Source organism: Larimichthys crocea, chromosome III (assembly GCF_000972845.2).
Source record: "Larimichthys crocea isolate SSNF chromosome III, L_crocea_2.0, whole genome shotgun sequence".
NCBI classification, from domain to species: domain Eukaryota; kingdom Metazoa; phylum Chordata; class Actinopteri; family Sciaenidae; genus Larimichthys; species Larimichthys crocea.
The window spans coordinates 4,729,672-4,757,401 of NC_040013.1; the positions used below are offsets into that span (position 1 = coordinate 4,729,672).

At 41.8% G+C, this 27,730-nt stretch overlaps 3 protein-coding genes across 4 annotated transcripts in view; 1 reads left to right on the forward strand and 2 right to left on the reverse strand.

Annotated features, from left to right (window-relative positions):
* Nucleotides 1–1,761, forward strand: part of bin3 (bridging integrator 3) — a 30,212-nt gene extending 28,451 nt beyond the window's left edge. Inside the window, exon 9 of the mRNA XM_010746089.3 lies at nucleotides 1,029–1,761. Within this exon, the coding sequence (XP_010744391.1) occupies nucleotides 1,029–1,175 (147 nt within the window). The 3' untranslated portion in view covers nucleotides 1,176–1,761. The remainder of the gene's footprint in view (nucleotides 1–1,028) is intronic.
* Nucleotides 1,446–17,500, reverse strand: acsl2 (acyl-CoA synthetase long chain family member 2). Its single transcript, XM_019275971.2, has 20 exons — nucleotides 17,369–17,500; nucleotides 10,151–10,407; nucleotides 9,952–10,066; nucleotides 8,530–8,594; nucleotides 8,320–8,421; nucleotides 7,892–7,991; nucleotides 6,466–6,644; nucleotides 6,309–6,341; nucleotides 6,051–6,102; nucleotides 5,821–5,894; nucleotides 5,423–5,500; nucleotides 5,202–5,336; nucleotides 4,984–5,118; nucleotides 4,329–4,497; nucleotides 4,165–4,253; nucleotides 3,976–4,092; nucleotides 3,738–3,881; nucleotides 3,543–3,644; nucleotides 3,386–3,457; nucleotides 1,446–3,300 (listed from the first exon to the last, which is right to left on the reverse strand). The coding sequence occupies exons 2-20, from the start codon at nucleotides 10,403–10,405 to the stop codon at nucleotides 3,160–3,162; spliced, it is 2,157 nt and encodes a 718-aa protein (XP_019131516.2). The 5' UTR covers nucleotides 10,406–10,407; nucleotides 17,369–17,500; the 3' UTR covers nucleotides 1,446–3,159.
* A 1,990-nt stretch (nucleotides 17,501–19,490) lies between these two features.
* prkg1l (protein kinase cGMP-dependent 1, like) lies at nucleotides 19,491–27,242 on the reverse strand. 2 transcript variants are annotated; one of them, XM_010746097.3, is made up of 20 exons: nucleotides 26,882–27,242; nucleotides 25,922–26,114; nucleotides 25,705–25,828; nucleotides 25,353–25,519; nucleotides 24,673–24,786; nucleotides 23,077–23,182; nucleotides 22,786–22,849; nucleotides 22,388–22,465; nucleotides 22,118–22,212; nucleotides 21,950–22,015; nucleotides 21,794–21,871; nucleotides 21,592–21,688; nucleotides 21,343–21,482; nucleotides 21,159–21,248; nucleotides 20,878–21,019; nucleotides 20,633–20,796; nucleotides 20,413–20,535; nucleotides 20,130–20,192; nucleotides 19,968–20,034; nucleotides 19,491–19,887 (listed from the first exon to the last, which is right to left on the reverse strand). In XM_010746097.3, exons 2-20 carry the CDS (start codon nucleotides 26,109–26,111, stop codon nucleotides 19,804–19,806), a joined length of 2,052 nt encoding a protein of 683 aa, XP_010744399.3. In that variant the 5' UTR covers nucleotides 26,112–26,114; nucleotides 26,882–27,242; the 3' UTR covers nucleotides 19,491–19,803. The 2 variants fall into 2 exon arrangements, with proteins under 2 accessions (XP_010744399.3, XP_027131313.1); XM_027275512.1 differs by lacking the exons at nucleotides 25,705–25,828; nucleotides 26,882–27,242 and having other exon boundaries at nucleotides 25,922–26,011.
* Nucleotides 27,243–27,730: the final 488 nt, after the last annotated feature.

Here is a 27,730-nt window from a genome sequence, read left to right on the forward strand (position 1 = left end):
TTTCCGATGGCCCTTTCAACAAGCCACTTTTGGGAAAAAAAAATATCCGCTTTACCCCCACAAACAGCAGAAACCCGATACTTATGGCCCACTCATGTGGTTTAGGTGGCAAATATTGGTATAAACATACAAAGGTCTGTCAGACTGAGCACTTAAAAAGGGCTCGTACAATGTGGTTTACAAACTTGACTTTTTTTTTGTTTGTTTTCCCCTGTTGGGTGACAGTGTCAAATCTGTTTATTACAAATGCACGATTCATAGTTCACCTCCAACTTGACCTTCATGTCGTGACCTTTAGGGAAATCACTAAGCGTTCCTCTGACTGGTACCTTGGTCGGTCTTGCTGTTTTCGCCCTACAACGAGAGACATGTGTAATGTGACAAAAGCCAAAGATTCCCCCTTAAGAGCAAGGTATCGCATGCATCACCGCGTGCATAAATGTTGCGATTGCGTGTGTGTGTGTGTGGGTTTCAAGGGGTTGTATTTCCCAGTACTTTCATTCTCTGCCTACTCTTCTAGAGTCTTGTAATGTGATTAAAGTCTATTAATCATCAAAGCAACTCTCTAGGGAGCCTGACTCATGAACTAAGGGGAAGAAGCAGGGGTGGGAAGTGTCAAGAAAGCTTTCAGTGAACACTCTCTATCTCTTGTTCAGCTTGAGAGAGAAAAGAAAGGGTCACTACCCACTGAAGTGCCGGGTTTTTTGGGGGGCTTTGTCGGAGCTGTTTGATATCTGTGGGCTCTCCCCTTTTCTCCTCTCGATTCACTGCTCATTAGCAGGGTTGAAGAGGTATGAGACCGGCAGCTTCCAACTAGTGTAAGTAAAAGTAAGGTCAGGTTGTGTGAGCGGAGCAGAGTTTGGATATGAATGTGGAGTTTTTTCCCTGAGAGAGGGATCTAAGGAAAGTATGTGGATTGATCCTGTCCAGTCTCTATCAGAAGGCAGACAGGACTATCTTTTTTTCTGCCATCACAGACTCTTAAGACTTTTTGTCTTCTTGTTTTTTCCCCCCACCCGCCCACCCAGGTGGTCTATTTCACCGAAATGTACAACATCTTCAGCGAGTTAACAGACCAGATCGACCAGGCGGGGTTGACTGATGAGCAGAGGGAGAAGGAGACCGAGGCCAAGCTCAGCGAGCTGCGTGCTCTGTCCATTGTCGCAGATGACTGAAGGAGGAGAGCCGAAGAAACCGGGAAGGGCTCCTTTTCATGCCTCTCAGTTCAAACGGACGGCAAAGGCCTTAACCTGATTATCAGCTTGTTTCCTTGCGGCCTCATCAACCAACCAACCAACCAACCCACCCCTCTCCTCTCCTCGTTCCTCTTGCACTACACTTCCATGTTTCATCCTCAGACTCCAAGCAGCTGAAATGCCACATTAACTAAGCCATCAGCCAAGTGCAAACATTATAAGCCAATCTGTTGTTTTTTTAAAAAAATTTTTAGTAAAGGAATCAAACCGTTCTCGTCAGAACTAATTAACAGGGTTACACTTCACGGTTTCAGAAACGTCTATAAGCATTTGTTTCTAAAGTAGGAAAATGAGCAAGGAAATGTTGTTATTAGTCACATCTGCTTTGTTTCCAACAATCTGTGAAACTGTTTTTATTACCCGACTTTGAAATTACAAACACTACGGACTGAATGTTATTTAATGTACCGCAGGTCATCAGCAAGACAATGTATTTCTAGATTCTGGCCTTTGGTGGTTATCTTTTAAGTTTAGCTCTGTGCCATGTTACATGTGAGGGCTTTTTTTTTTTTAAATTGAGGTCACATCACCTGTTCATAATGTGCCTACGTCGCCCTGACTGTGGATGTAACACTATAAACTTGTGTTGAAGTGAGTCTGTGCCTTTGCAGCGGAGAGAGAGAGGAGTCCCTCGATGAATCGCTGTCCAAAACAAAGGCTGGTGCCCCCTCTAGTGGAACTCACTGATCATGACACACTGTTTCCTTTTTTATTTTATTTACACCATCCAGCATTTCGTTCTATTGTTGTGGTTTGTCCGTTTAGCAAAGAAGCTCTCACGTTATCGGCACTCTGAAGTTCTTCGTGGTCGGAACGCCATCTCGTTTAAGTTTGGCTTCCCTAAATTTTGGACCAACTCGTACTGTCGTTGCACTCCTTCGTTTCCACCTTTTATCAGTAACTGCCTCAGTATGAAGAACACACTCTGGCTCCGATTGCTCCCATACCATGTTAATTTTTTTTTAAATCTTAGGAAGTTCATTATTTATTCTTTTACAAACATTGTGATTTTTTTTGCTTAATCATTGTTGTTATATTGAAGGCGTCGTTCTAAATCATTAATGAAGGGTTAAGTTGTGGAAATATTTTAACTTTTATTTAGGTTTTTAACTGCGTCATCTCAGTTTCTAATCAATCCTGTAATAAATTAATTGTGATGTCTACAAACTGCGTTGTTGTTGTTGCTCAGTAGTAAAAGTAGAGTCACACCAAAGAGTCATCAGTCGCTAACCTTTTATTTCTGTTCATTTTTACTTTACTGGAATTAGTCAGTAGTGTCTTGTCAACAAATCTCAAAATAATCATTATTTACAGTCCAGCCGTTTTTATTCTTTACAAATCGTTGCTGGTTGAAACCCTCGTTAGTTTTACTGGTTTAACTTCAGGTGAAAGATTACAGGAAAAAAAAAATGCATCGTCGTCATCGAGCAGCTAAGATCAAGGATGGAAAAAGCTTATGTGACGGCGACACAAGCATCCCAACAACCGCACAATACAAACCTACAGTTAAACAGCAGTGTCCCTTTTTTAAAAAAAAATCTGTGCATGTGAATTAAACGTCTAGAACTTTACATCTCTGCGAATTAAATCCTGTGATTCTTCTTTATCGCTACAGCTACACAATAATTTATTTAACAGTAAAATCTCCCAGTGAATCACAACTTTTGAATTAGTGAAAGTGAAACAGTGACATCGGAGGGGAGGAGGAAAATAATCGCTTGGTCCCATTTGGTCTTTGTGTGTTTTATGTGAAGAGTGGACGTGACTTAAAAAGTTCTTTGAAGCAAAATACCAATATTCCAAAATATATCTATTTTAGATAAGGCACTGCTGGGCGTATGCAAATTTCAAATTTAAATTTTTTCCCCCCTTATTGGACACCAGAAACCGTCAGAGGAGTCCTTTAAATGGCCGTCTTGCTGTACATGTTTGCTATCTGTTCCTGAAAGACCCTGCGGATGTCGACGCGTCTACTTTTCAGCGTGGGGGTGAGGAGGCCGTTGGCGACACTGAACGTCTCTGGATGCAGGTAAAGGTCCTTCACCTGAACGAAGAAAAAGAAAGAAACTAAGTCACGGCAAAAGTCCATGAGAGGATGTTTGTAACTCGCAAACCAAAACACTCCTCACTTGTTCAAAGGACTTCAGCCCTGCTCGCTTCCCCTCGGCGTTCATGTCCTCTAATACCGCCTTCTTTACATCCTGTTGGAAGATCGCTAACTCAGTGAGTGTTTTTAGAAAGCATGCAGTCATGTGAAGTGATGAAACTGGGGTTTATATGACATACGGGATTCTGGCACAGCTCTTCGTAGGATCCCACAATCCCTCGCTCCTTAGCCCAGTCAACAAACACCTCAGGGTCAGGCACAACTATGCCTATTAGATGAGACTGTAAATACAAGAGAAGATCAGAAAAAAAGAGCTCATAAACACGGCAAATGTTTGGAATCTAACAGAACATGGATCATATAAAGCTTTGTACCTGTAAACTATCTCCGTGCACGAACACCTGCAGCACAGGAACACAACGCATGTAGACGTTTTCTATCTTCTCCGGAGCGATGTACTCTCCCTGGGACAACTTGAAGATGTGCTTCTTCCTGTCAATGATGCGTAGTGTCCCGTTCTGGCAGAGGCAAACACACATTTACTCACATACAGGAGGACTAGAAGATGATATATGTCGCCCCCCTTAGGCTGGTTATTGTGTCTAATCTTACTGGAAGCCACTGGCCCACGTCTCCACTGTGCAGCCAGCCGTCGCTGTCCAAGGCTTCAGATGTCCTTTCTGGATCCTTCAAGTAACCTCTGAACACACTGGGGCCACGAATACAGATCTAACAGGACAAAGACCTGAGTGAGAACAGGCACAGGTAATACGTAAAGTATGAGATCATATTGAAACTCACCTCTCCATCTCCGTTCTTAGCATAGTAGTTCATGTCGGGGATGTCCACCAGCTTCACCATGGCACAGGGCAAGGGAGCACCGACGTGACCTGACAAAAGCACGTCCACAACAGTATTAACCAGCACAAAAGCAAGCAAGCAAGTAAGTAATGTTGATGTCTTACCTGCAGTCCAGTCGCCCGGCATAGAGAAAGTGCAGCCTGCGGTGCACTCCGTCTGTCCGTAACCCTCAAAGATCAGACAGCCCATGGTGGCTCTGAGGAAGGACAGCACAGTGGGGGAGATGGGTGCTGAAGCGGTCAGGGCGAACCGCAGGTTACCTCCTAAACTGGCCTGAAACACAAGCGAGCCATGCATGCAGCATTTTATACAAAAAAATAGTTTGAATACAATAACATTTTTTTAAAATAAAAAATTACATTTTGAAACAGCATTTTTCAACCCTAGACCATATTTTCCCATCTGCATTGACCGTACTGAGCCAAAATCTCTCAGTTCTTGCTCGTCTGTGTGCCTGCTTCTCCAATACACTCCCACAGGACCAATATGCTCTGGGTGATTTTGGCATTGATTGCTGGAACAGTGCTTCTCTTGTAAAGTTTGGATACAATTTTATTGACTATTTGCTGAGCTGCTGGTCTGCATGTACGACTGTATTAAGTGCTGCAAAAAAATATATATATAAATAGTGACAACTGTAGAGTCCTGGATTAACAGAAAATATGTCATTTGTTTAGGGGTTGATGTCAGAATCACTGGTCTTAAATGGAAACCTACAGCAACGATGTTGTAAATACAATTCAGGTTTCAGCAACTGACCTGAATCCTGTTGAACACCAGTTTGTCCCACAGACTGTTGTTACGTACAACTCCGCTGCTGAGCTCTGCCTGCTTTCTTTTCACGGCGTAGTGAAGCAAAGCCCGTCGCAACGGAGAGTTCACAGAACCCAGGATCTACGGCGTGCAGAAACAAAAAGTTTAAATCATAATCAACCGTAGGAATCACGGTAGCAAAAGATCGGACGCTATTTACCGACCTTGTCATAAATGCGATTGAGTAAACGAGGCACAACAGGAAAGAAGGTAGGTTTGAGAGTTTTAATGTCGTCCATAAGGAGAGAGATGTCGCCTTGGTAGAAGCCAACTCTGGCCCCGGCGCAGAACATCGAGACCTGTGACCAGAAATGGACTTTAATTTAGGGTTTACACACAAACACACTGTGAAAGAAAAAAACAGTCTGAGAAGAGGATCGACTACCTGAATCATCCTCTCAAACATGTGGGCAAGCGGCAGGTACGAGATCGACACGTCGTCTTGTTGGAACACAAACGAACCCTGAGAGAAAGCGAGAAATGAAATGAGCAAAGCACAGGGGAGAGATAAAGTTCAGGCGGCGGCATACGGTGAAGCCTCGCAGGCAATCAAACACGCTGTATGGCTTTTTCAACAGCAGTTAGATAGCACAATCTTTATACGGGGGGCAATTAGTTAAAGTACCTCGCAGCGACAGGGGCAATCAAACAGCCAATTAATCATACCATTAGACACAGCAGGGAGAGGGACAGTTTTGAGATACAGAGACACAAGCAGATGGGAAGTGATGCTAGCTGTGAGGCTGTTCTCAATTAGACAAGGAGGTGGAAGTGTAGACAGACCTCCAGGATCTTAATGACAGAGGAAGTGTTGGAGGCGATGTTGCCGTGGGTGATCATGGCTCCCTTGGGCTTCCCTGGATAAATAAACAAGACATTATTGCAGTGCCCTGCGCAGCAAAGGAAACTACAGCGGTGCCATAAAGAGAGGTTGTTAGTGGGCACTGAAGGACACTTCTCTAATGATGTGAGTGAAGGATAATTACGCAGAGTCGAATGAAATCAGACGGTACCTGTGGTTCCACTGGTGAAGCAAACCACGGCCAGATCCTGAGGCTGGGGCGGCTACAGCAGGCAGCAATAAAACAGGAGAATAAGACAACAGGCTTCCTCCACTCTTAATCTAAGCCATGTTTACAAGTGAGTGTTAATGATATCGTATGGGACAGGAGCAACTATAAAACTGTCATCCCAGCATTTAGAGGGGGATTAACTATTTACTGGTACCAGTTTGATGCGGTGATGTAGCAGCTGAGAAACGATAAACTCACCACAGGATCTTTGAGGTTCTGCCTTCCCAGCTCCTGAGATGTGGACAAAGAGGAGTTGTGCACATCAATTATACATATCACAATCGATGACTTAATTAAAGAGGATGATCTTAAATGAGCCTGCATTACAGGGATTTGGTACTTCCACCCTGCTCACCATGAGCTGATCCAGTTTCAAAACCTCCACCTCGCAGTTTTTCGCCCTCTCCACGAACGCGTCGCTGAAGTCGTTAAAGAGAACCAGGCAGGAGAGCTTCGGAGTCGCGCCTTTCTCCTTGTTCTCCAATAAAGTGGCTGCCTTCTCCTCCCGGTCACAGATCACCAGAGAGATCTCAGCTAAGAAACCACCAGAAGGAGATCAACTTTATTGATCCCATGCAGGAAAACTGATGCAGAAATAAACTTTAGGTATGAAATTATGAAGGAATAGTTCAGCACAAAGTGAGAAATCAGCAGTTTTATGGTTATAACTTCATCATAGTATAATATAATTAAAATCAAACATTTCCAAAGCTGTTTTGAACTTACATAACATCTAACCGGTGGTAAGTACACTAACTCAAGTCTTATACTTTTTATATTATACTCCACTATAGTGATCTGACAGCTAGACCTACTCCTGAATATTCATTAAAAACATGTGATAAGCTTATGAAACACACAGCACATTAACAAAGATTAAACCAGCAGTTCACAGCTCTTCTGACTTCGAAAGCACCGTCTGTGTTAGCAGAGCGACTTCCAGGGACGTAGTGGGGGGTAAAACCGAAGTAAACTCAGTTTATGCATCGCCTTTGAAATGAGCCTGAGAGTTTACTCACCTATTTTCAGATCAACTGTCATCTGAGTGGGAAACTGCAGTTTACCCACGTCTGTATTTACAACTACACCCCTGATTTCACCTCAAGACTGTGAGACCAAAGGAGGTGGAGTTATCCAGGAGGAACAAAATATAGCATATGTGAATTTGTTTCTTCTTCTTCCAAACTAACTGATTTTAAAAGTAGTACTTTTACTTGTAATCAGGTGTTTTCACAAATACTTTTACTTAAAAAAGGTCCAGTGTGTGGGATCTAGTGCCATCTAGTGGCAAAGCTTTGGATTGCAACCCCCTCGATTCTCCATCTCCTTCCTAGTTTGAAGGAGAAACACGAAGGATCCTGTCCGGAGCCGGTGGTTAGTTTGTCCGTTGTGTATGTAGGAACATAGCAAGTTAACATGGCGGACTCTAAATGAAGACCCCATGGCATCTGTATGTATAAAAAGCTCATTCTAAGACAGCAAAAACATAATTTATATAATTATACACAAATTAAATCATAGTAATGAATATAATATTTCATGTCTGGCCCCTAAATCTGACATGTTGGACCTTTAAATAAAAATTCTGAGTACTTGTTTCAACAAAATGTATATCTAAAAATGTCCTATATTCTCTTAATAAGCACACACACAACTCCCAGTCTCCAAAACAAAGTATTACTCACAAAATAATATATTTTGTGGTGAACTATTCCTAATTCCTAATGAAATTTCATATAAAATGTGTTTTTTTTGTTACTTCTACATGCAGGTTTTCTCACCCAGGTTCAGTATGTGGACCATCGCCTCCGCCCCCAGTGTGTCGTACAGAGGAACCACCGCCATGGAGTAAGTGTAGCAGCCCAGCTCTGAGATGATCCACTGCCACCAGCAGAGGGAGACAAAGCAGCACAGTTAGACACGGGTCCAGTTTAAACCCACAACTAGTACTTCACGTAGTACTAGTACTGCTTTCAAAATAAAACAGTGTGAAAGTTGATCTGATGAGAGGTTAAGAGCGGAGAAAATTATCTTTCACTTAAAAATAATAAAGACAGAAATAATATGATCTCCTGGACTCCTGGAGTGTGGGGTGATCATTCACAAACCTCTGTGGTGATGTGTGTACGAGAAGTCCAGGTGAAAATAAGTTCAACTAAACAGTGCGGGACACAAACATCAACACTACAAAGCAGTGATGAGTTCATACCTCTGGTCTGTTTTGTGCAAATATCCCGACAAACTGATTCGGGTTCGGCTGGCAGCCTTTAGCCAGCAGCCCAGAGCCCAGCAACTGAGCCCGCTCCGCCACCTGAACAGTTGGAGACGCTCGGTCAACAAACAGCAAAGAGGAACAGATGACACAGAAGTGCTGACGAAGGAGGAGCAGGATGAACTACTTAAAAAAAGAATGTCAGACCTCGGCGTAGGAGATCCACTCGTAGGGCTGCCCCGGTTTCCTGAAGCCAAGACACGGGCCATTTCCTGAAAGACACGAGACGGTTTTTAGGTCACAAAGCCAGATCTATAAACAGTGAAACACTGAGAACACTGCTGTCCTTATAATAAGACGTTTCTCTCATTGAAATTGTATATTTTGAAATCTGTGGAACTGTACTGTGTTATGATTCGTCATCCAGGACGCTCAAATAAACAAATCAAGACAGATACTAAACTATATATATAAAAGAAAATATGTCATTTCTTGCAGGGACTTAAAGGGTCAGTTTGAAGGATTTAGTGGCATCTAGCGATGAAGTCGTGGATTGCAACCACTTCGCTTGACCCTCCAGGTTTAAGCATGGAGGAGAAACTACGGTGGCCTTGCAAAAACTCTGCTGCTCGTCTGCTCACCCACACACACACCCGTGATCACATCACTCCAGTCCTCCGGAAACTCCACTGGCTCCCAGTTCCACAGCGTATTCATTTGAAAATCCTCCTCTTCACACACAAAGCCCTCCATAACCAGACCCTAACCATCCTGACTCCTCCACCCAGGACCAAGCACCGAACCTGGGGCGACAGAGCCTTCTCTGTACCTCCCTCTGGAACTCTCTCCCCAAACACATCTGTGACTGTACTGACCTGCCCACCTTAAAATCTCTGACAAAAACACACCTTTTTAAAATTGCTTTTAATGTTTAGCTCCGCCGGATGTGTTTTTAGTGTACTATCTTATATTGTTTTGATGATTTGATGTTCTTCTTATGTAAAGTGTCTTTGAGTACCTTGAAAAGTGCTTTTAAATAAAATGTATTATTATTATTAAAAAAGACAAAAAGCTAAAAGGTACCAGGGGTTACAGACATAGAAACTCCTATTTATTTTCTGGTGATGATACTTTAATGAAATCAGAGTTATAAATATATTCAATTTCTGCCATATTTTGCATACAGAGACCTCTAAATCTGACACCTTGGACTTTTAATATCTCAAATATCAAAGTTCTGCTATGACCCAAAACAAGTAAAAAGTTGTGTTGATTTAAAATGACTTTCTATTTTCTATTATTCCAAATGACTGCTATAAACAACCATGGACTAATAAATGAATAAAATCATTTATCATGTTCCAGCCGAATTGAATTCTGATGAATAATTGTAGCTATTACACCACAGATGACTAAATTTATGATTAAACCCTAATGTCAATTAATTATGGTAACTAATTCTAATCTGCTGCTGATTGAAATCAAACAAAAGGGAGTCTCTCATAAGACTAATGTTTGTCTCTACCTACTAATCTTTAAGCTGAAGGACGACAGCCACTATGAGTGGACTCAACAACAACATGCTCGACTTTGATACGACTGCACAATAAAATTCAGGGTAAAGTTCACCTGCGATTCTCACGCCTCTCTGGAACATGTCGTAGGCCGTCCTGGTGTCATCGTAGTAAAACTCCAGCAGTGAGTCATCTTTAAGGAGAGCCGACCGCCTGCAGCTGGGATCTCCCTACAACAAAACACTCCTCATGACAATGACATTTACACAAGTCTTAAAAACACTGATGCCAAATGCAACCAGGTACACACTCACATTCACAGCCACAGACTGGGCTTGTAGATCACACGGAGGTCGCATGGGTCGAGGACGGGTCACCAGCCAGTACGCAGTGATGGAGGCCAAGGCTCCTAAACCGAGCAGAGAGGAGCGTGACAGAGACAGGGAGGACAGGGAGAAGGAGGACAGAGGCAGGGATGGCAGAAGACTCCACAAGTCCTCTGATTCTGATCCTGATCCTTTGAGTCCAGCGCTGGAACGAAGTGTCTCTAACCACTCCTGGAAAAGCATCGCTGAGAGACAGAGGACAGAAACAAAACAAAAAAAAAAAGAAACAGCCAGTGAAACAGAAGGAAGTTATATGGTGTGTTTACACCACAAAAGCTTCATTGTGCTGCAATTTAGAAAGAAATGCAGCATCTCCTGCAGAGGGCGCCACACAGTAAACATGAGGCAGATTGAATGAGGCTGACAGATTGAGTTCAGTCACTTTGAAACAAGCAATTGTCCTGCAGAGGCGTGTATTATGATGTTTACTGTGCTTATTTTATCTGCTGAATCTGGCGAAAGCTACTTCAAAACAGTAAAATATAAAAGATTATAGCAAATAGTACAAAATATATAAAACAGAGTGAACATGAGCAACAAATCATACAGTGAGGTGTGATTTTCAGTGCTGAGCTCGGACGTGCACAGACATTTTGACAAGCTGCTCTAACCTGAAAATAAATAAATAAATAAATAACCGTCACACTGACTGTTCACGCAAGGGCAGAATATAAATGTTGAGCAACGCGATGGAAACGTGACAAACTGCACATCGCTCTGAAGCATATGTGGATATTTTGATTCATAGAGCGTCCCATTGGTTATAACGTTTATTGTTAATCGGTTACAAAGCTCTCACACATGGCAAGTTTGGATGCTACAGAGTCACATGACAGAGGGATGTGGTGCTCATCATAGGGCATCGCTTAGTTTCATTTTGTTTGTTTTGCGGAGACATGCCGATCAAAAAGTGTCTGTTTGGATGATAAGGTGTTGGTGCTGGTCTGACTTTAGCATTTATGTGCAGCAGAAGTTACGTTTTGTTTTTCCAGAGCCAAAGACAGCAAACGGCAGTGGGTGTAAACATGATGAGCCCTAACCGTACATCATATACATAATCACAGAGACATCAACCTGCATATTATCCAGTAATTATCATTGCATATCTACCTACGACAAAAATACCAAAGAAATTAAGAAATGATTCATTTAATTGAATAGTTTTTTATATTTATGTAGAAGTCTATGAGTTGAATTGAATACATGTGGATTTCAGATCGTTGGAGGGCCTGTTCTCTCTACGGGCCCACACTGCCTGCACCGTCTATATTTACACCTGTGGCAAGTGCACTGTTCAGGCTGCTCAGGCAACTTTAGCCCGGCCTCGTGCACGTCCTTGAGAGAAAAATGAAATAGAGAATAATAAATAATTATACAAGGTTGTCTTGGGTAAAAAAAAGATAAGAACATGCTGTCAGCCTTTTTCTTTTCTGCTGTGATGAAGCAGTATTGATAGTTGTAGATATCACGGAGCTAATAACTATATTCATTCACGATTAATCTACTGATTAGAGCAAGACCAATAAATCACTTTCTAAAAATATTACTGAACTTATGTGATCATCAGTTTATATGTTGACCAATAAGTGACTAAATTGCAGTAGAGAAATGTCAACAAGTTATGATCGGCTTTAGTACTATCATCCAATATATCACTATTAAATTTATTAAAGTATCAGCTTCAATATTCTTGTATCTGTCACTACAACTGATTTTCAATTAATTGATTAATTGTTTAGGATGTCAAATGTCCAACAATAGTATATAAATGAACAATACAAATTAATTAATCTTCAATTTTCTTGCTTTCTCCACCAAGATTTCAAATTCAAATCAGAGAAAAGCAGCAAATCCTCATGTTTTAGAAACTGGAGCCTGAAAATGTTTAAATGTTTTTTCAATAAACAAATAATTTAATGGACTAATCAGACTCCTTTTATGAGTAAAAATATATATTTACCTAGTAGATTTCTCTTCTACCGAGAAGCAGCAGTTTAATGCATTTTAAACAGCAGCAATGCAATAAACAAACCACCTAACCCCGAGCTATTCAACTGATATTTATCATAAATTATTAAACATTCAAATGACTTCGAGCTACAACTGTAGAGAAACTAATCGATCACATTCCCACTGGATCAGAACTGGAACGTAAACAAGACTTATATGATTTAGCAGCGCGCTCCTATAACATGGTTAGACTCACAGGAGGGAGAGGGAGGGGGGGGGTCGTCGTTTTCATACCACATTCGTCACTGTCAAAATCTGCCGCCTACATTACCCACGATGCAACACAACCGTCACTTTTTCCACTTCACCCCCAGTTTTTGCAGTTTTTTTTTTTGTAGCAGGGAGTGACATCACTTGAGCTCCACAAAAGCTTTTATACAACTTGTTTCCTCACACGCACGTGACAGATTTCACGTGTTAAATCAGCCGAGTTTACCTTTAAAAACATCCACCACATTAAACTCCGTTCATACGCTACAATCCAGCTTAAAACACAAAGAAACCCGAACAGAAGATGTAATTAAAAACATGGTTCCACTTGTGAGACTGTTAAACACCGGGCCTGAGGGGTCTGGTTAAAAGGCTGAACCACACTGGGCCACAGGCTTTGGCATCGCTCAGAGAGAAGAGGAAGAAGAAGAAGAAGAAGAAGAAAAGGCCTGAGCTGTGCACAGAGGGGGTGAAGGGGTTGGATGGGGGCAGTGGAGAGACACCAGGAAGTAATAATGATTGGCTCGACAGAAACAGGCAGCGGGGTTACTCTCAGTCATGTTGTGCCACCCTTTCATTCAAACAGGGAGAGAGAGAGAGACTCGGGGTGCGTACAGTATAGTGAGGGGGCTGGTGGTGAGACGGAGCATCAGATAGATCCACCCCTATGATTCTCTGCCAGGACTTTACGGTTCATCTACATCCTCCAAACCACACGTCTCCCCTAAAACTGTTCGCTCACCCCCGTCTAAGAAACCACTTCATCCAAGGAATTCACCTCATTGAATAAATCTCTGCTTTCCCACATCCAACCCCCCCTCCCTTTCCCGAACAACCCTCAACCTCTCACCCACTTTCTCCCCCAGTACCCAATAGGAAAGGGGATAAAGAGTGATATCATACCCCTCCCTCCTCTTTAACCAGGCCGCTCCTGCACTGCTTCCCTTACCGCACATGTCCTCAGAGGATATATATATGTATATATTTATAATCTACTTTAAGCATCAATTTATCTGGATTAAAGTTAGTTGCCACTTTACACCTGCTGGGGCAACAAAGCAGCTGGTGAGCCCCTTGAGTCCTTTCAATAGGTGAATAAATGGAGAACAAAAAAGGCTTTATGAAATGTGACAGCAAAAAAAATGACAGTCTGTTGCGAAGACAGCTTCCTGTAGGCCCCCTTTCTGTCTCTCCCCATCCTCCCTCACTCACTCACTCACTCCCCTCCCCGCTCACTCCCATTCATAATGGCTATTGTCAAGACCCAGACAGGGACCATTGTGCTCCCAGCTTTTACTCCCTGGAAGACATGAGACAAAAGGAATGGCACACACATGTGAAAATATATAACCAAGGAAAACAAATGCACCTTCACAGTCAGTGCCAGTCCCCACAGGGGGGGCGGAGAAAAACCTGAACGTTTTGGCGGTTTACGCATGACATCACGTGAAGAAACAGTTGAACACAAACAGCGTATTAAAAGTATGTCTGTGGTAAATGATGATTGGAGCAAGCGAACGCGGTTACGTAAAAATGGAAATAAACCGACAGACAAAATGTCATAAAACAGCAGCAGGCTCCCAAGTTCACAGGGAGACAGGCAGGCATGTAACATATATCCCGAGGCGGCCTGCATGTCTGCACTCATTTACTCCAGCTGACAAGTAGAGACAGAGCCCGAGAGCTCAGAGGATATTCAGAGCTACAGTATACTGTGTGACAAAAACAAGAGAGCAACAGCTGAAACCAAGAACAGGTTTTTGGAAAACATCTGCGATACAATTAAAAAGCTGAGTACAACCCTAATTAATCAAACTGTCGAATACTTTTCGGATGAGTCAAAATGCAACGAGGCTCTGATAAAAACAGAATTAGACGTGTGTAAAATTGGAAAGATTAGACCGTAAGTGTTTCCAATTTCTTTTTAAAACTTCTAAATGTAAAAAAGACTTCAAATACGCGATCGGATCAAGACTGAAATGTGGATTCTGAGAGCTGCAGCTGCAGGGAGAAATGTTTCCAGGGTTTATGTTAAAGGTTCTTGGAGTGTAGTTGTGAATTTCAACCCTCTCGTTTCACCTGCTGCATCTGTAGATATGAATGCATGTACTAAGGTAATAAATATATAACAATTTGACACACTGGACCTTTAATTAATACAAATTTGATCAGCTTTTGGTAAAGTATGAAGTAGAATGTGAGGAATGTGTCCTGGAAACACCTTGAGCGTAGTCAGGTAAAGCCTACTTGTTTAAACCAATTTAAAAAATTTAAAAAAGGAGCCAGTTCAGGAAGAAAGAAGACACACAGCTAGAAGCCAGACTCTAATCAAGTTGTAAATTATTTTACAGACTCTTCGGATAAGCCCGAGAGCGTGAAGAGTCAGTCACCGCAACGTATCCAGACAGTGTCTTGTTTTAATCACAAACAAGTCTGACCTTAACGTCCTTCTTCCAGTAACAGAGTTGTTTCCAGTCATTTCTCTGTTAGATTAAACCTTTTTTTTCCCTTCAGAAGCCGAAATAAGTTCACAACCCACAATTTTTTAATCAAACATTTACAAAGATAGAGGAAGCAACTAATAAAAAAAGTATAACATGTTGAGTTTGAGTGAAATGAATTGTCTGATCCATCTGCCACCGAGTTTATCTGTCCTTTTTAAAATCAGTGCCAGCATGTTTTTCTGACATTTGCACATTGTAAAAACAAGTGGCATCGAACTCCTGAGGAAACTATTGGAACTGTTGCAACCGTCCAAAGTGTGACTCATTTCACGAAGAAAGACGACAACAGTTGTAATATCCTAAAACATCTGTTTACACAACATGCGCTTTAATTCCAGGAACGCCGTGTGTCTGATATACACAACATGCGCTTTAATTCCAGGAACGCCGTGTGTCTGATACTCCACGCACGAGTGAGCGAGCAACATGATTATTACAGACGGTAAATATCCAACGTTATAATCACACGCATGCCTTTTTTTGCTGCTCTGTTTCTACACTTCACACTCAGAGACAGTAAAATGTCGACGCTGTGCAGGTTTACTTTTGTTCCCCCCCCAAAAAATGATTTAATTGGACTGATAATAGCCTTGGCATCAATAAAACCGTACCATTTCCCATCCCTACATAAATAATTCAGCTTACTCTCATTCATGCCCTCCCTACAGCGGCTCTGTGCAGTTTGAACACCACTGCATTAAACTTAAAACATGCTTTTGGTCTACTACCAGAGCCAGAGTTAAGTAATATTCCTCCCTCAAAGCAAAAGTTTCTGCATAAGTCCCTGAATAACATGAAGAGTGATAAGAGGCTCTCTACAGTAGCCTACAGAGCTCCTGTGAGGATGAGAGCAATGCTGGGAAATGCTTCCCTGACCCAGAAAACTACAGGAGGTGACATGAGGAGGGAGGGGGGGTTTATGAGAGAGAGAGAGAGGCGACAGGATTTTGTACCCACACCACCACCACCACCACCAGAAGCAGCAGCAGCAGCAAATGAACTCTGCACACTTTCCATGTGCCCAGAGAATGAATGAATGGTCCGAATGAGGGGTGATGACGAGTGAGTTACAAGGGAAGGAGGGGGGGAGACATGTGAGGCTGAGCCGGGGCGAGGAGGAGGGGACGGCCGGTGGTTGGGGAGCAAAAAGAGAAAGAACGAAACACGCGGTTGATTTCCGGCTGTGATTCCCAAATGAAGCGTGAAGAACACAAACACACACTCGGAGACACAAAAGTTTGTTGAAGGGGAAGTAGGTGAGGAATAAAGACCACGCACCCTGCACATAGAAAGCACCTTGACTCTCCTCAAGACGGCCTCGAGTCTCCCTGTGGTCTCAAATTCACTTGGAACCACCGAGGACTCTCTCAGACAATGCAACATTTGTGCTTTTTTTTTTTCTTCTTCCATCTAGCCTTTTGGTTTCACGTAACCAAGCAGCACCGGGTTCAAATGTCATTATGCAAAGGGTGAACTTCCACGTTTAGATTCCCTGGCATGGCACCTCACAGGTCAAGTTCAAATCAGTGAGTATTTTTATCCAGCCAGCCGGGGGAAGCCACCAAACCTCAGCTGCCATGTTGTACACTGGAGCTGTCAAACACTTCAGGGAGAGGGATGCCAGAGAGCTTTTTTGGCATCTGGCCCTGTGGACAACTTCAAACATGCTGCGTGGCCCGATCTATCTAGACATTCAGGTAACAGAAAGTTACAACACACACAAAAACAAGACACAGGATGAGGGCATGGATGAGGACAGAGTGAGACTTTGGGGGCGAAGGAATGTCAGAAAACTTGCAGCACAGTTCAGGGCTAAAAACACTCTCCAGCCATAATTATCCCCAGCTTGGATGAGGGACAAAATACCACAGCACTGTGCTTTGGTTGACAGCCACAGAAGTGGAACCCAGACCCTTTAAAGAATGTGCAAAAAAACAACACCTATAAAACTGTGGAGCAGAGGAAACACACCATGAGGTCAATATAGTTAAAGTTGAGATGAATAAAGACACAATGCAGGAGGTGTTATTGTTAAAATCAGCTTATTAAATATGATTTTAATTAATAAGTGAGTCGCTCTGGGGGGTCTGCATCTCATTTAAAGTTTAAACTGAACTCTTGGAGACTTCATAAGAGTTTTTTTTATTTTATTTTATTTTTTATAGCAGGTTGATTCATCCTCACAGAGCTCCACAGACTACAACAGATCCTCAGCTCGGCAGCCTGGAAACTGAGCGCGCTGCAGCCAAACTTTTGACTTTATAGATCGGAATCTAATCCTTCCGAGTTTAGTTAGTGTTTCTGTAATCGAGTTCAAACACGCTGAAGGAAAATCAAACAAGAGAGAGAGAAAGAAAGAAAGAAAGAAAGAAAGAAAGAAAGAAAGAAAGAAAGAAAGAAAGAAAGAGCAGACGCAGCTTACCTAACGCAGGCCTCCAATGTCTCCTTAAATTGGGCTCCAAAGTTTCTCCCTCAGCAGCAGATCCATGAAGATGTGGCCACGCGTCAAGCTGCACACATTATACTCATATTTCCGGTCACAACATCAAAATAAAACCTCGACTGATTGATTGACATGCATAAAGCCCCAGACAGATCATTTAGAAATATAATAATTATATTATTTTGATCCTATTACACAAATGTTGTAGCAAAAAATATGTTAGTAATGATTTAAAACACTGAATTAAGAATGAGTTAAGAATTAGATGGATTTAAAAATACATACAAATTCTTATTTTTGATTTGTCTGTATTGTTTAAAATGTACGTTCACAGACTGTAAGGCAATTAATAAGTACAATTATAACATTTCAGTGATGGAGAATTAATAAATGATGACAACATGAGAGACACTGAAGTACGGTATATAAAAAAATCCATTATTTATGAAAATTAAAACTTAAAATAACCAATAAAAGAGAATAAATAAAAATAGAATTAATAGTAAAAACATACACAGACAGTTTCTAAACCTTTACCAAGGAAATGCTGGAGAGGGAAGCTACTACAGCTTCTATGAACGAGAGATGGGAGAAATAATTAAATAATAAACTGTCCAATCAGCAATGGGAGAACATGTGTGATGCTGTTCTGCTCTACTGGTGTGAACCATGTCCTTGAAGACACATCTGACATCACTCGATCATAACTGATGGAGAAAATGTGCGGAGAATGAGGCAAAACCACCACCAGAACATTTTTAGAGCTGCCCAAAGATACAGTTATTTTGGGGGGGAAACAAAAACATGCAGGATATTACTGGGACACAGATTCTCTTTGAATGTGTGACACTAAATTTGGGTGACCTACCAAAGAAAGAAAGAATAACAGGAAGTGAAGATCTTTTGTAAATAATGACTGTAACAGCACAAAAAAGAAAGAAAGTGAACACCCGTAAATGGTTACAAATCGTTCCACCTACAGCAGATATTTGGATTAAAATGAGTCTCTACTGAGACTGAAGAAAGGATGTAACAATTGATTCTTCCTTGCTTGTCCCCCCTGTTTAAGTGTTTATATGTAATTTGCTTCCCCTCACTGTATAAACTCTTCTAACCCTGAATGTGAAGATCGATATTTGTAGATTGTGTATCTTACTGTACTTGTACTGTGTACTTGTCACCCGTTTCTGTCAAAAAAGAACAAAAAATTTAATTATTTCCCACTAATACATAACAATCTCTGGCATATTTCGACAGAATTTAAAGGATTTGCTTTTGAGATGAGTTTATAGTAGCATGTGAAGATGAGAGGGTTCCTAAAATGAGTTGACTGTGTGGTCCAGTTTTATTGTTGTCCTCTGATGATACACCAAAAGTAAGTCAGGCACTACAGAGAGCGGTGGAAGCAGCACAGCACATCACTGACAATGGACTCTCTGCACATTTCAACAGCATCTTTAAGGACCACAGACTGTTCTCCTTATTACTGTCTGGCAGTTGTTATAGGAGCATGGCTGCACAGGAAAGTTTTTACCACCGGGCTGTCAGACTTCCTAACTTGTAATCTAACAGGACTGCTGTCTGCAAACCAATTATGACTGCCGCTACCATACCAGGACTAATACTTCGTGCAACACCCCCCTGTAAGCACTTGTCACTTTACTCTCAGTCCTCAGTTTTCATATATTTTAAATAGTGTAGTATATCCTGTTTATATAGTACATTCGTATTTATTCATACAGTGAAACTTCTGCACTTCTCTTCACATCATTTCCTCTTCTTTTGTTATATTTTATTTATATTTTGTACTTAAAATTTTTATTTCATTTTATTTCTTAGCTCAGCTTATATTTATTTAATTCTACTGCTGGCCCTGTGTTAACCTACCCATGACGAATACACCTGAAAAAACCTGAAGCTGATTTTAATCACAATTTAATGACTTTATTTTGAAGTCAAAATAACACAACTTCCTGTCTGTGTCTCTCTCCGTCTCTGCGGCTTGACGTTTTTTCTGCACGACTGGGGCCGGCTCTGACGTCACTTCTTAATCATATTCATGCATTTGGCTGAGAGATCAATTATTGGGGGGGGGCTCCCATAAGAAGTGAAACACGTGGCTCGTTTTGCAGATTTAGGAATAAAGAAAGGACAGTGTGATGCGGCCCATTTGTTTATTGAGTTACATTCAACAGCAGAGACATCACTGAACTCTTCATAAACCTTCACATCAAAAACAGTCTGAGCCCAACACAGTAGGCAGCGTGGTTCATTTATCAAACAATATCTGCAGTTACTGAAACTGTGGAAAATATATTTTTTTTTTTGTCTGAAAATATAATTAAATCTTGATGGCAGTGAATTATTTATGAGGACTTAACCTGAAAGTGATGAAGTACTGTCTGACAGGTCCATCAGAAATCATCCCAGCTTGTGCACAGCTCCACAGAGTCCTCGGTGTAACGATCACATGTACCGCTGTCCAAAGGATGCTTAACCTAGAAGAAAAAAATAAAGATACATCTCTTGTAATCGTAGCAATAATTATCACAAAAAAACAAAAAGCTAACTGACTCACTTTAGGGAGAAGTGGAGGGTTTAATGTGCCTTTACAGAGTCCATCCCAGTTGAATCCCTCAAACCATCTGAATAAAAACAGAGCATCATAATCTATAAAACCGCTGTTTTCCAAGCACAGGCCTCAGTGATTTTCTACGGTGTGATAAATCTGTCGTCTTACTTGTGCTTCTGAATGTCCTTGGCCCCGTTTCTCTGACTGCCCAGCCTCTCCGAGGGATTGCTCCTTGGTGATGGAAAGCGAACAAGAACACACAAATAAATAAACTATGAATTAATAATCAGATTCTGTCATTCAGGAGGTGGTGTTACAGCGCAGGTCATGTCCGATACACCTGCACTGTCTCTTAACTTAGCTCCCATCTGTCCGTGTGTGGTCTGAAAAAGCACCAACTTAACTTCTTAACTTTTTTACAGCTTTATTTAATGCGTCATATTTACAACACCTGCACAGGGTCTTTATCAGACTGGAGGCACTTTTGCTGATGGTTTTTGGGAAGTCGATCTGATCAATGCCACAAATGGTCGCAGTGAGAATCTTCATCGGGTCAGAGCCGCTGAATGGGAGCCTGCAGAGGAAAAACACGAGCCTCCTACCATCAGTTCAATCTATAATTGGAGAAATTAGCTTAACAAGTTGTGCCGCTGCAAAACTGGAAAGCTTACCTATCACTCAGAAGTTCAAACACAAAAACACCCAGTGACCAGAAGTCTGCAGACACACTGTGGCCTTTGTTCAAGATGATTTCAGGTGCCATATAATCCGCCGTGCCGCAGAATGTCCAGGTCTTCTTACCCACCTCCACCCGTTTCATGCACCCGGAGCCAATCTACAAAAGGTAGAACTCAGTTAACTTTGGTACAATTCAATAGACTGTTCAAAATGTGGACTTTGTAAGTGCTTGGAGTACCAGTTTGGCATAACCGTGCTCATCCAGAACCACATTTTCAGGCTTGACGTCTCTATAGATGACGCCCTGACAGTGAAGAAAGGTCAAGGCCTCGACAACACACGCTGTGTAGAACCTGGTGCTGCATTCGTCCAAACATCCCCTGAGGCAGTAAGTGGAAGCGTTGATTCAGGCATCGAACAGCGAACAAAACAGATGGTGTGGAGTCTTAAAATTGCAATGTGATGAAAGCACATCAGTAGGACTAAACAAAAAGTTTCCATTTGTCTTAAATGTCTTACTTCTCTTTGAGAAGATTACCGAGATCCCCACCAAGACAAGCTTCTGTCAAAATGTACAAGCACTCAGCATCTCTGAAGGTTTTATGTAGCCTGTGATGGGTAAAAAACATAGCAGAATGTTAAAGATCTAACACATTATGTAATCAAACCAATCCTCATTAGATTACTGTTGAAGCACAAACACCTGACGATGAATGAGCAACGAGTCTCCATGAGGATGCGCCCTTCTCTCAGGACGTGCTCTCGCTGACCGTTGCTGAGGATCAGCTTCTTCTTAAGGACTCTCATGGCAAAGAGACACTTGATGTTGCTCTTTAGGTGCACCTGACAGAGGTGGAAATCAATAGATTACATTATAGAAACATAGAATCTCAAGGAGGCAGCAGCACGTAGGGGATCTGTGTCATTGGGCTGCTGGAAGATCAACCCTTACCAGGTCTACGTGACCAAACTCCCCAAGTGCTAGAGGGCAAATAATCTGGAAATCACTTAAGGTGGAAGATGAGAGGAGTTCAGGATCCTGGTCTGACCTGCTCATGACACAAAAAAAACAGATGTGAGCTTCTGTTTTGTGTTTTCTATAGGTGCGGATTAGATGTAATTATTGTAGAAAATAGTGATGTAATGCTCCTCACTCGCTTTTGGATTCATGGCTCTGCTGCGCCTCGTGACCGCAGTCAAACACCATCCCATCGATGATGTCTTTAAAGGTCCTGAAACATGCACGCATATCAATACACCTTCTAATATCTGGGTAAGCAGATTCATTTTACAAAACACTCTGTACTTACTCTCTGTCTATGACCAAACATGTAACCTCATCAGCAGCAATCACGTTCACAGTCCGAACATCCTCTCTAAAGACGGACAAAATGATATCAGTGCCTTTTTTTATATAATCATGTGCTGATCTCTAAAAAGCTCTTGTGCATAATTCTCTTTGAAACAAAATTATTTACCCCCACAAAGCTTTTTCTCCAAACCACTGTCTCTCAGAGAGCTTAGAGAGGACTGTTTGCTCTTCTTGACCTGGCTTCTTTTCTGTCACTTTAACCTGCCAGATCAGAAAAGAAAAAAAATGTTGGAAAGCAATGTATAAATGCACCAAAGTCAATTATCACCATCATCGTGCACTCTCCAAAGCTGCGCTGACATTTTGTCCTTCACAATCTTTTTTTGCTGAAAGCCTCATTTCATCTGTGCAGCGAGCAGAGAGCATAACACTTTACCTGGCCTTTGCTAATGATATAAAAGGTGTCCCCCGTGGCCCCTTGTCGGATGATGTAGTCACCTTCAGCGTAGTGCGTCTGTGGAACATAAATTAAAGATAGAGGATCAAAGAGTGTGAAATAATTTAAAAGAGGATGAAAAGATATAGCTTTATTTCTCACAGCTATAAAGATAACGGCTGGTGCCAACGATCCGAGTCTATCCTCGCACCTGCTTGTTAACTGATGCAACAGAAGGAAAGTTCAGAATAGAAAATACGGAAGGAGCGCCTGTAAACAACCGTGTTTACAAGCGTTCTGTCTGTGTGCACACATAATCTTCAGGCTGGATTCTGTTTGAAGAACAAGTAATGGGTACACAGCACTGAGCTTCAGATTTTAAGCATTTAATCTGATACCTCCTCCATGAGATCGGACATTTTCATGATGGCATCCTCTGGCAATGATTGCAGGAAGGGAACGCTGCAGACACACAGACGCAAAGAAGACATTATCCACAGTGACAGGTTTGATTTAGCATATTCAGATCAGAGGAATGTTGATATTTTGAACAGCGTTAAAAAGCCTAAAACGCAGCGACTGAGGAACAACTTGACCCTGGTGATGTTGTGTTGAATGCACTAGAATACAAAGCAGCTCTCTAGGCCCCCGCTCCGTGTCAAATCAAGTTGCGCCGGTCTGATATTCACCTGCTAAGCAGCTCAAATGAATGAGAAAGGCTGTTGAGACCACTCTGCATAAGTATGGTCTGGTAGCTCTTGCGGTCAATAACCCACAGCTTGCTGTCCGTTTGGGCTGCAGATCAAAAGAAGTGATAAAGGTTATGTCAGTGACACTGGAGCTCAGGTGGAAACACAATCACAAAGCAAGCATTGAAGCAGACACGTGTACATTGTGATGAATGCGGAGGTGCAACGCAGGATCGGCTTACAGTGTAAAGAGCAGACTGTAAACACATGCAGAATAAAAACAAATGTATTTTTCTTACAGAGCGGAACTTTTAATATAGATCTAATCTGATTGCCTTAATTATTTCTTTATAATAGAGCTTGAAAGAAGCTGCTGTAAATTAATAATGACCCATATTGATTAGTTAACTGTAGCTTCCTGCAAATGGAAGTCGACAGTCTAATTAGATTCACCATCTGATATTATGGCGCAGCCCTGATATCTCAATTTCCCCATTTGGATATACCCCATCAGTTTTCATTTAAACGTGAAATTCAAGGCTTTATTTGGATCTGAAAGTTATTTTTTTAATTAGTTATAATTAAGGAGGATTCTCTGACATTTTCTGGAGTTTCATTTTTGCCACCCTGATCTCTTCATGACCTGATAACGAAGCCCAGTTTTCACCTGCACCATCATCCCTGTCAAAAAGGAAGAGATCACATGAGCAGCAGCCTTATTGATGGTCTCAGGAGGCAACAATGGAGACAAAAAAAAAAAAAAGTAATTTCAGGTCAGGAAGGAGATAAATACAGCCAGCTCTGAACAGATCCAAGACACTGACTGACAGAAATGGATACAGAACAAAAGGACGACAGACTGCCGACATGAGCTGGGCATTGTTACAGGAGAGCAGACATATAGAAAATTGGAAAGGCTGACTGCTCGCGAATAGAAAGCGGCGAGATGATTAGTGCCCAAACGAGGCAAATAAACAGACTTTTTCTATTCAAACTGATCCTGACCGTCCACAGCCCATTTATTTGTAAAACCAGGTCAGATGCACGAGGCGATGGCTGAGAAAGTTTTCCCACAGGACTCTGTGAACAGATGCTGGAAGGAAATGATAGTTTCTATTTTCCAAAGAATATCACAAATCCTTTTACACCAGAAAAATGTGTATATGATAGGTTATGATCAGGAGAAGTGTGAATTAAATATGAAACCATTTCTAAAAATGCTATTTGTTAAAATTGGATTGCGGGGAGGAGATGTGGCAGTCAGGCTGGGTTATGCAATAAAGCAAGAGATGTTTAAAATTCCCCACATCTCTGAGAAAACTGTTTGAAGTTGTGGTGTTGTCTAAGATCTCAAAAGGTCTTTGATTTTAAATTCATCAGACATCCTCTATCTAAGACCACTGCCAGAAATCCGGCTGCTTGTGATATTCTGTTGAACAAGAATTATTTAGAAGAATTATACATTTATTACCCCACCAAATCAAAATTAATTACAGTGAAACTCCACCACAACCACCACAAGTGTTTTTTCGGTGCAAATCTCCAGACATATCTGCATGTTTATATAAAACCAAGAAGCCAGTAATGCTTTGATACCTGAGACAGAGTAGGTGTGGGTGCAGTTGTAGAGGAGAGCCAGCTCTGCGAACATGTTTTCAGGCTCAATTGTGAGAATCTTCAATCCGTCTTTTGTCACATCCAGCCTCCCTTCTGTTAATAGACACACAGCGGGTGGAGAAATATAGCACGTACATGATACATAGAGCTGTTATGCACGTGTTTTTGTGTCAGGAAATGTCGGGACTCTGTCAAAGCGGTCTGACTACTGTACAAGTAACAGATAGATGCAATCATCCCTGAGCCAATCAAGGCCACCATCCTGCTGCCTGATGAGGAAAAATAGGGAGTAGCCACTCTCCCATTAGCTGTCACATTACAGGAACAATCAAGCACTGATGAACTCTACAGCCACAGCCTCTATTCCCCTGTCTTTTGCATCAGTTGACATTTTAGCACAAAACATCAATGTGGGTCACTTGTTATTCCCCTAGGTGCCGTCTCTTCCCTCGCCCAAACATGCAGCTCTCCCATCACTGTTTGAGAGCTGTGTCAAATTACTATCTAATCTAACTGTGAGCCAGCTGTAAGAAAGGTACAATGAACCTAATCATTTCGAATGGCTGTTCTTAAGCACCTGTCATCTCAAGGAAATGTTAGTAAGTATCCTCAAGCTCATGATTAATGTTAGCAGTTGTAAGTAGAAAAAAAAGGTTTACCTTCTAAAACGTAAGCCTGAGCCCCGTTGGTCCCCTCCTGGATGACGTAGCAGCCTTGATTGATGGGCATGGGATACATGCAGGCTATGATGGTTCTGATTTCTCCCTCGTCAAGGTTCTTCAACAAGTCATTTTTCAAAAACGCTGCCCGAATCAGCCTCTGAGACCTGAGGACGTGAAGAAACAGAACTGATGTGACATTTAAGGGCAAGTTATTAAATGCCTTGAAAGCTGTGTCACAAGCTGCAGTGTTTGACAATGATTAGAAATGTTTATTGATTCTGAGTCATGCAGAAAGCATTCAGTGAGCCATGAACATTTCAGAGACATTTTTCAGCAGGTGAGCTCTTACTCCAGGCTTTTGTCACAGCTTCTGTGTGAAACCATGGCCAGAGTCACTGGGTCCAAAATGAAGGGCTCAGAAATTACTGTTTTCCTTTTGGTCCTCTGCTTGTCCTCAGTTTGTGCTGAGCAAGCTACGGGACAGGAAACATAACAAAAATGATTTAAGGTTCGCGCTACTTGTTGCTGCTTTAAAATCTAACCTACGACAGCACCATGTTCTGTACCTGCACCGGCTGCAGAGGGTCCTGGGAGGGAGACGGTGGCTCTGTAGCGATCCAGTTCTTCCTGCAGCCTCCGAATGAGTTCATCCTTTGTGTCCAACTCCAGCTCCAACTCATCTATCAGTGTGTCCCTCTGACGAAGCTCCTCAATCTTAAGTTGCAAGGCAAACTGGAGGTCCCGAAGTGTACCCATCACCTGCAAACATCAGGCGACAGACTCCAGAAATTTGTCTGATTTTGAGTCCTCTTTTTGCAGCTACAACATCTACATCTCCCCTGGGATTACTTATACTAATATCATTAGTATTGATAACATAAATAAGGGAATACATAAGGTATTATAGCTTCTATTTGAAGCTATGTAGACAAATATAAGACAGTTATATGAGGTGAGATAGATAGTTTAGTGACCTTCCTTTTCAACAGGCTGAATAGGAAAACACGTGGCCAAGTACAATCCAATGACACAGTTTCCCATGCAGTGAGAAAGACCATAATTTTTTCCTATGCTCTTTGTGCTTGCAGCACTTGGTCTCCAGGGGTAACACTCATGCACAAATGCATTATAGATACTGTATGGCTTTTTGCAGACCCTCCATTAAAAATGTATAAATCCAAGGAAACTTAACTAAAATATGAGAGAGAGAGAGACAAGAAAGTAATGTGGTTATGGTAATGTCAAAGAGATAACAGATCTCCGATTAAAATAAGGTCATTATAGACTATTTATTGAGTCACACACACTTTGTGTCCCTGAAGGAATAAGAGATGATAAAAGATGGTTCGCAAAGCGCGCACGGAGCCATACGCACCGACAATAAGGCTGTGTAATAAATGGAGGAGTTGTTAAAAATCTAACAGCAGCGTTTTGTGTTTGTAAACACAGATGCATGCTCTGTCCTGCAGAATATGATGAATGCCGTGCTCTATTTCCCATCACACACACACATAAAGATGACTTACCACATGCAGCCTGTCTGTCTGGCGTTGTGAAAGTCGTCCTCACTTGTCCTGAATAGGTTTTGTCCGTGTTTGTCAGCGCACAGTCCATTCGACAGGTGCGGATCTCCTTCTGTACACCCCACCCCAAGTGAAAAAAAAAAAAAAAGACGCTCTTCTCTTCTTGCTCGGGGCTGCTGGTCAGGGCTGGGCACAGAACAGCAGCCAATCACATGACCAAAGACAGTGAGAGACCATCCGGGAGGCTGTAATGAGAAATGCATGGACTGGATCCCAATTGGGTCAGAGGGTCTTTGGAGTATTTCCGAGCCCTCGGGGGGGTGATAAGGAGGCTGAGTGAGCAGTGAAAATCAATCATTTTATTCCCAGGATCATTTGTACACGTGAAAGAGACTAAAGGCTGGCTGAGCACTGAGCAGGTTGGACTCTGCCTCCTTTGTACCTGTGCACAGTGAAGTGGCCTCTCCTCCATCTGAGATGTAGGAAGAAACTAAATGCTAAGTTGGGGGTAAGAATGCAAATTGCAGTGTTCAGTTTTCAGTTGGTCTGATGCAAATATAATTAAATTAAAGGTTTAAATATTAGAAATAGTTACTTATTTTGTTCAACAGGACTCAACCAAAGACACTGACAGACAGCTTAACTCATTAATATCTTAGAAGTAGGGGAGACTGGATATGGATGTCACATGGGAGAGTGTAAGAGACTCTTAATTTACATACCTATTATTTGGTAAAAATGTTTTTATGTTATGATATTGTTTATGTGTAAAGTCAATGCAGGTGTTGAATATCAGATGAATGTTTCTGGTTGCTGGTATTCTGTTTTGAGCACAGACAGCATACATTTGGA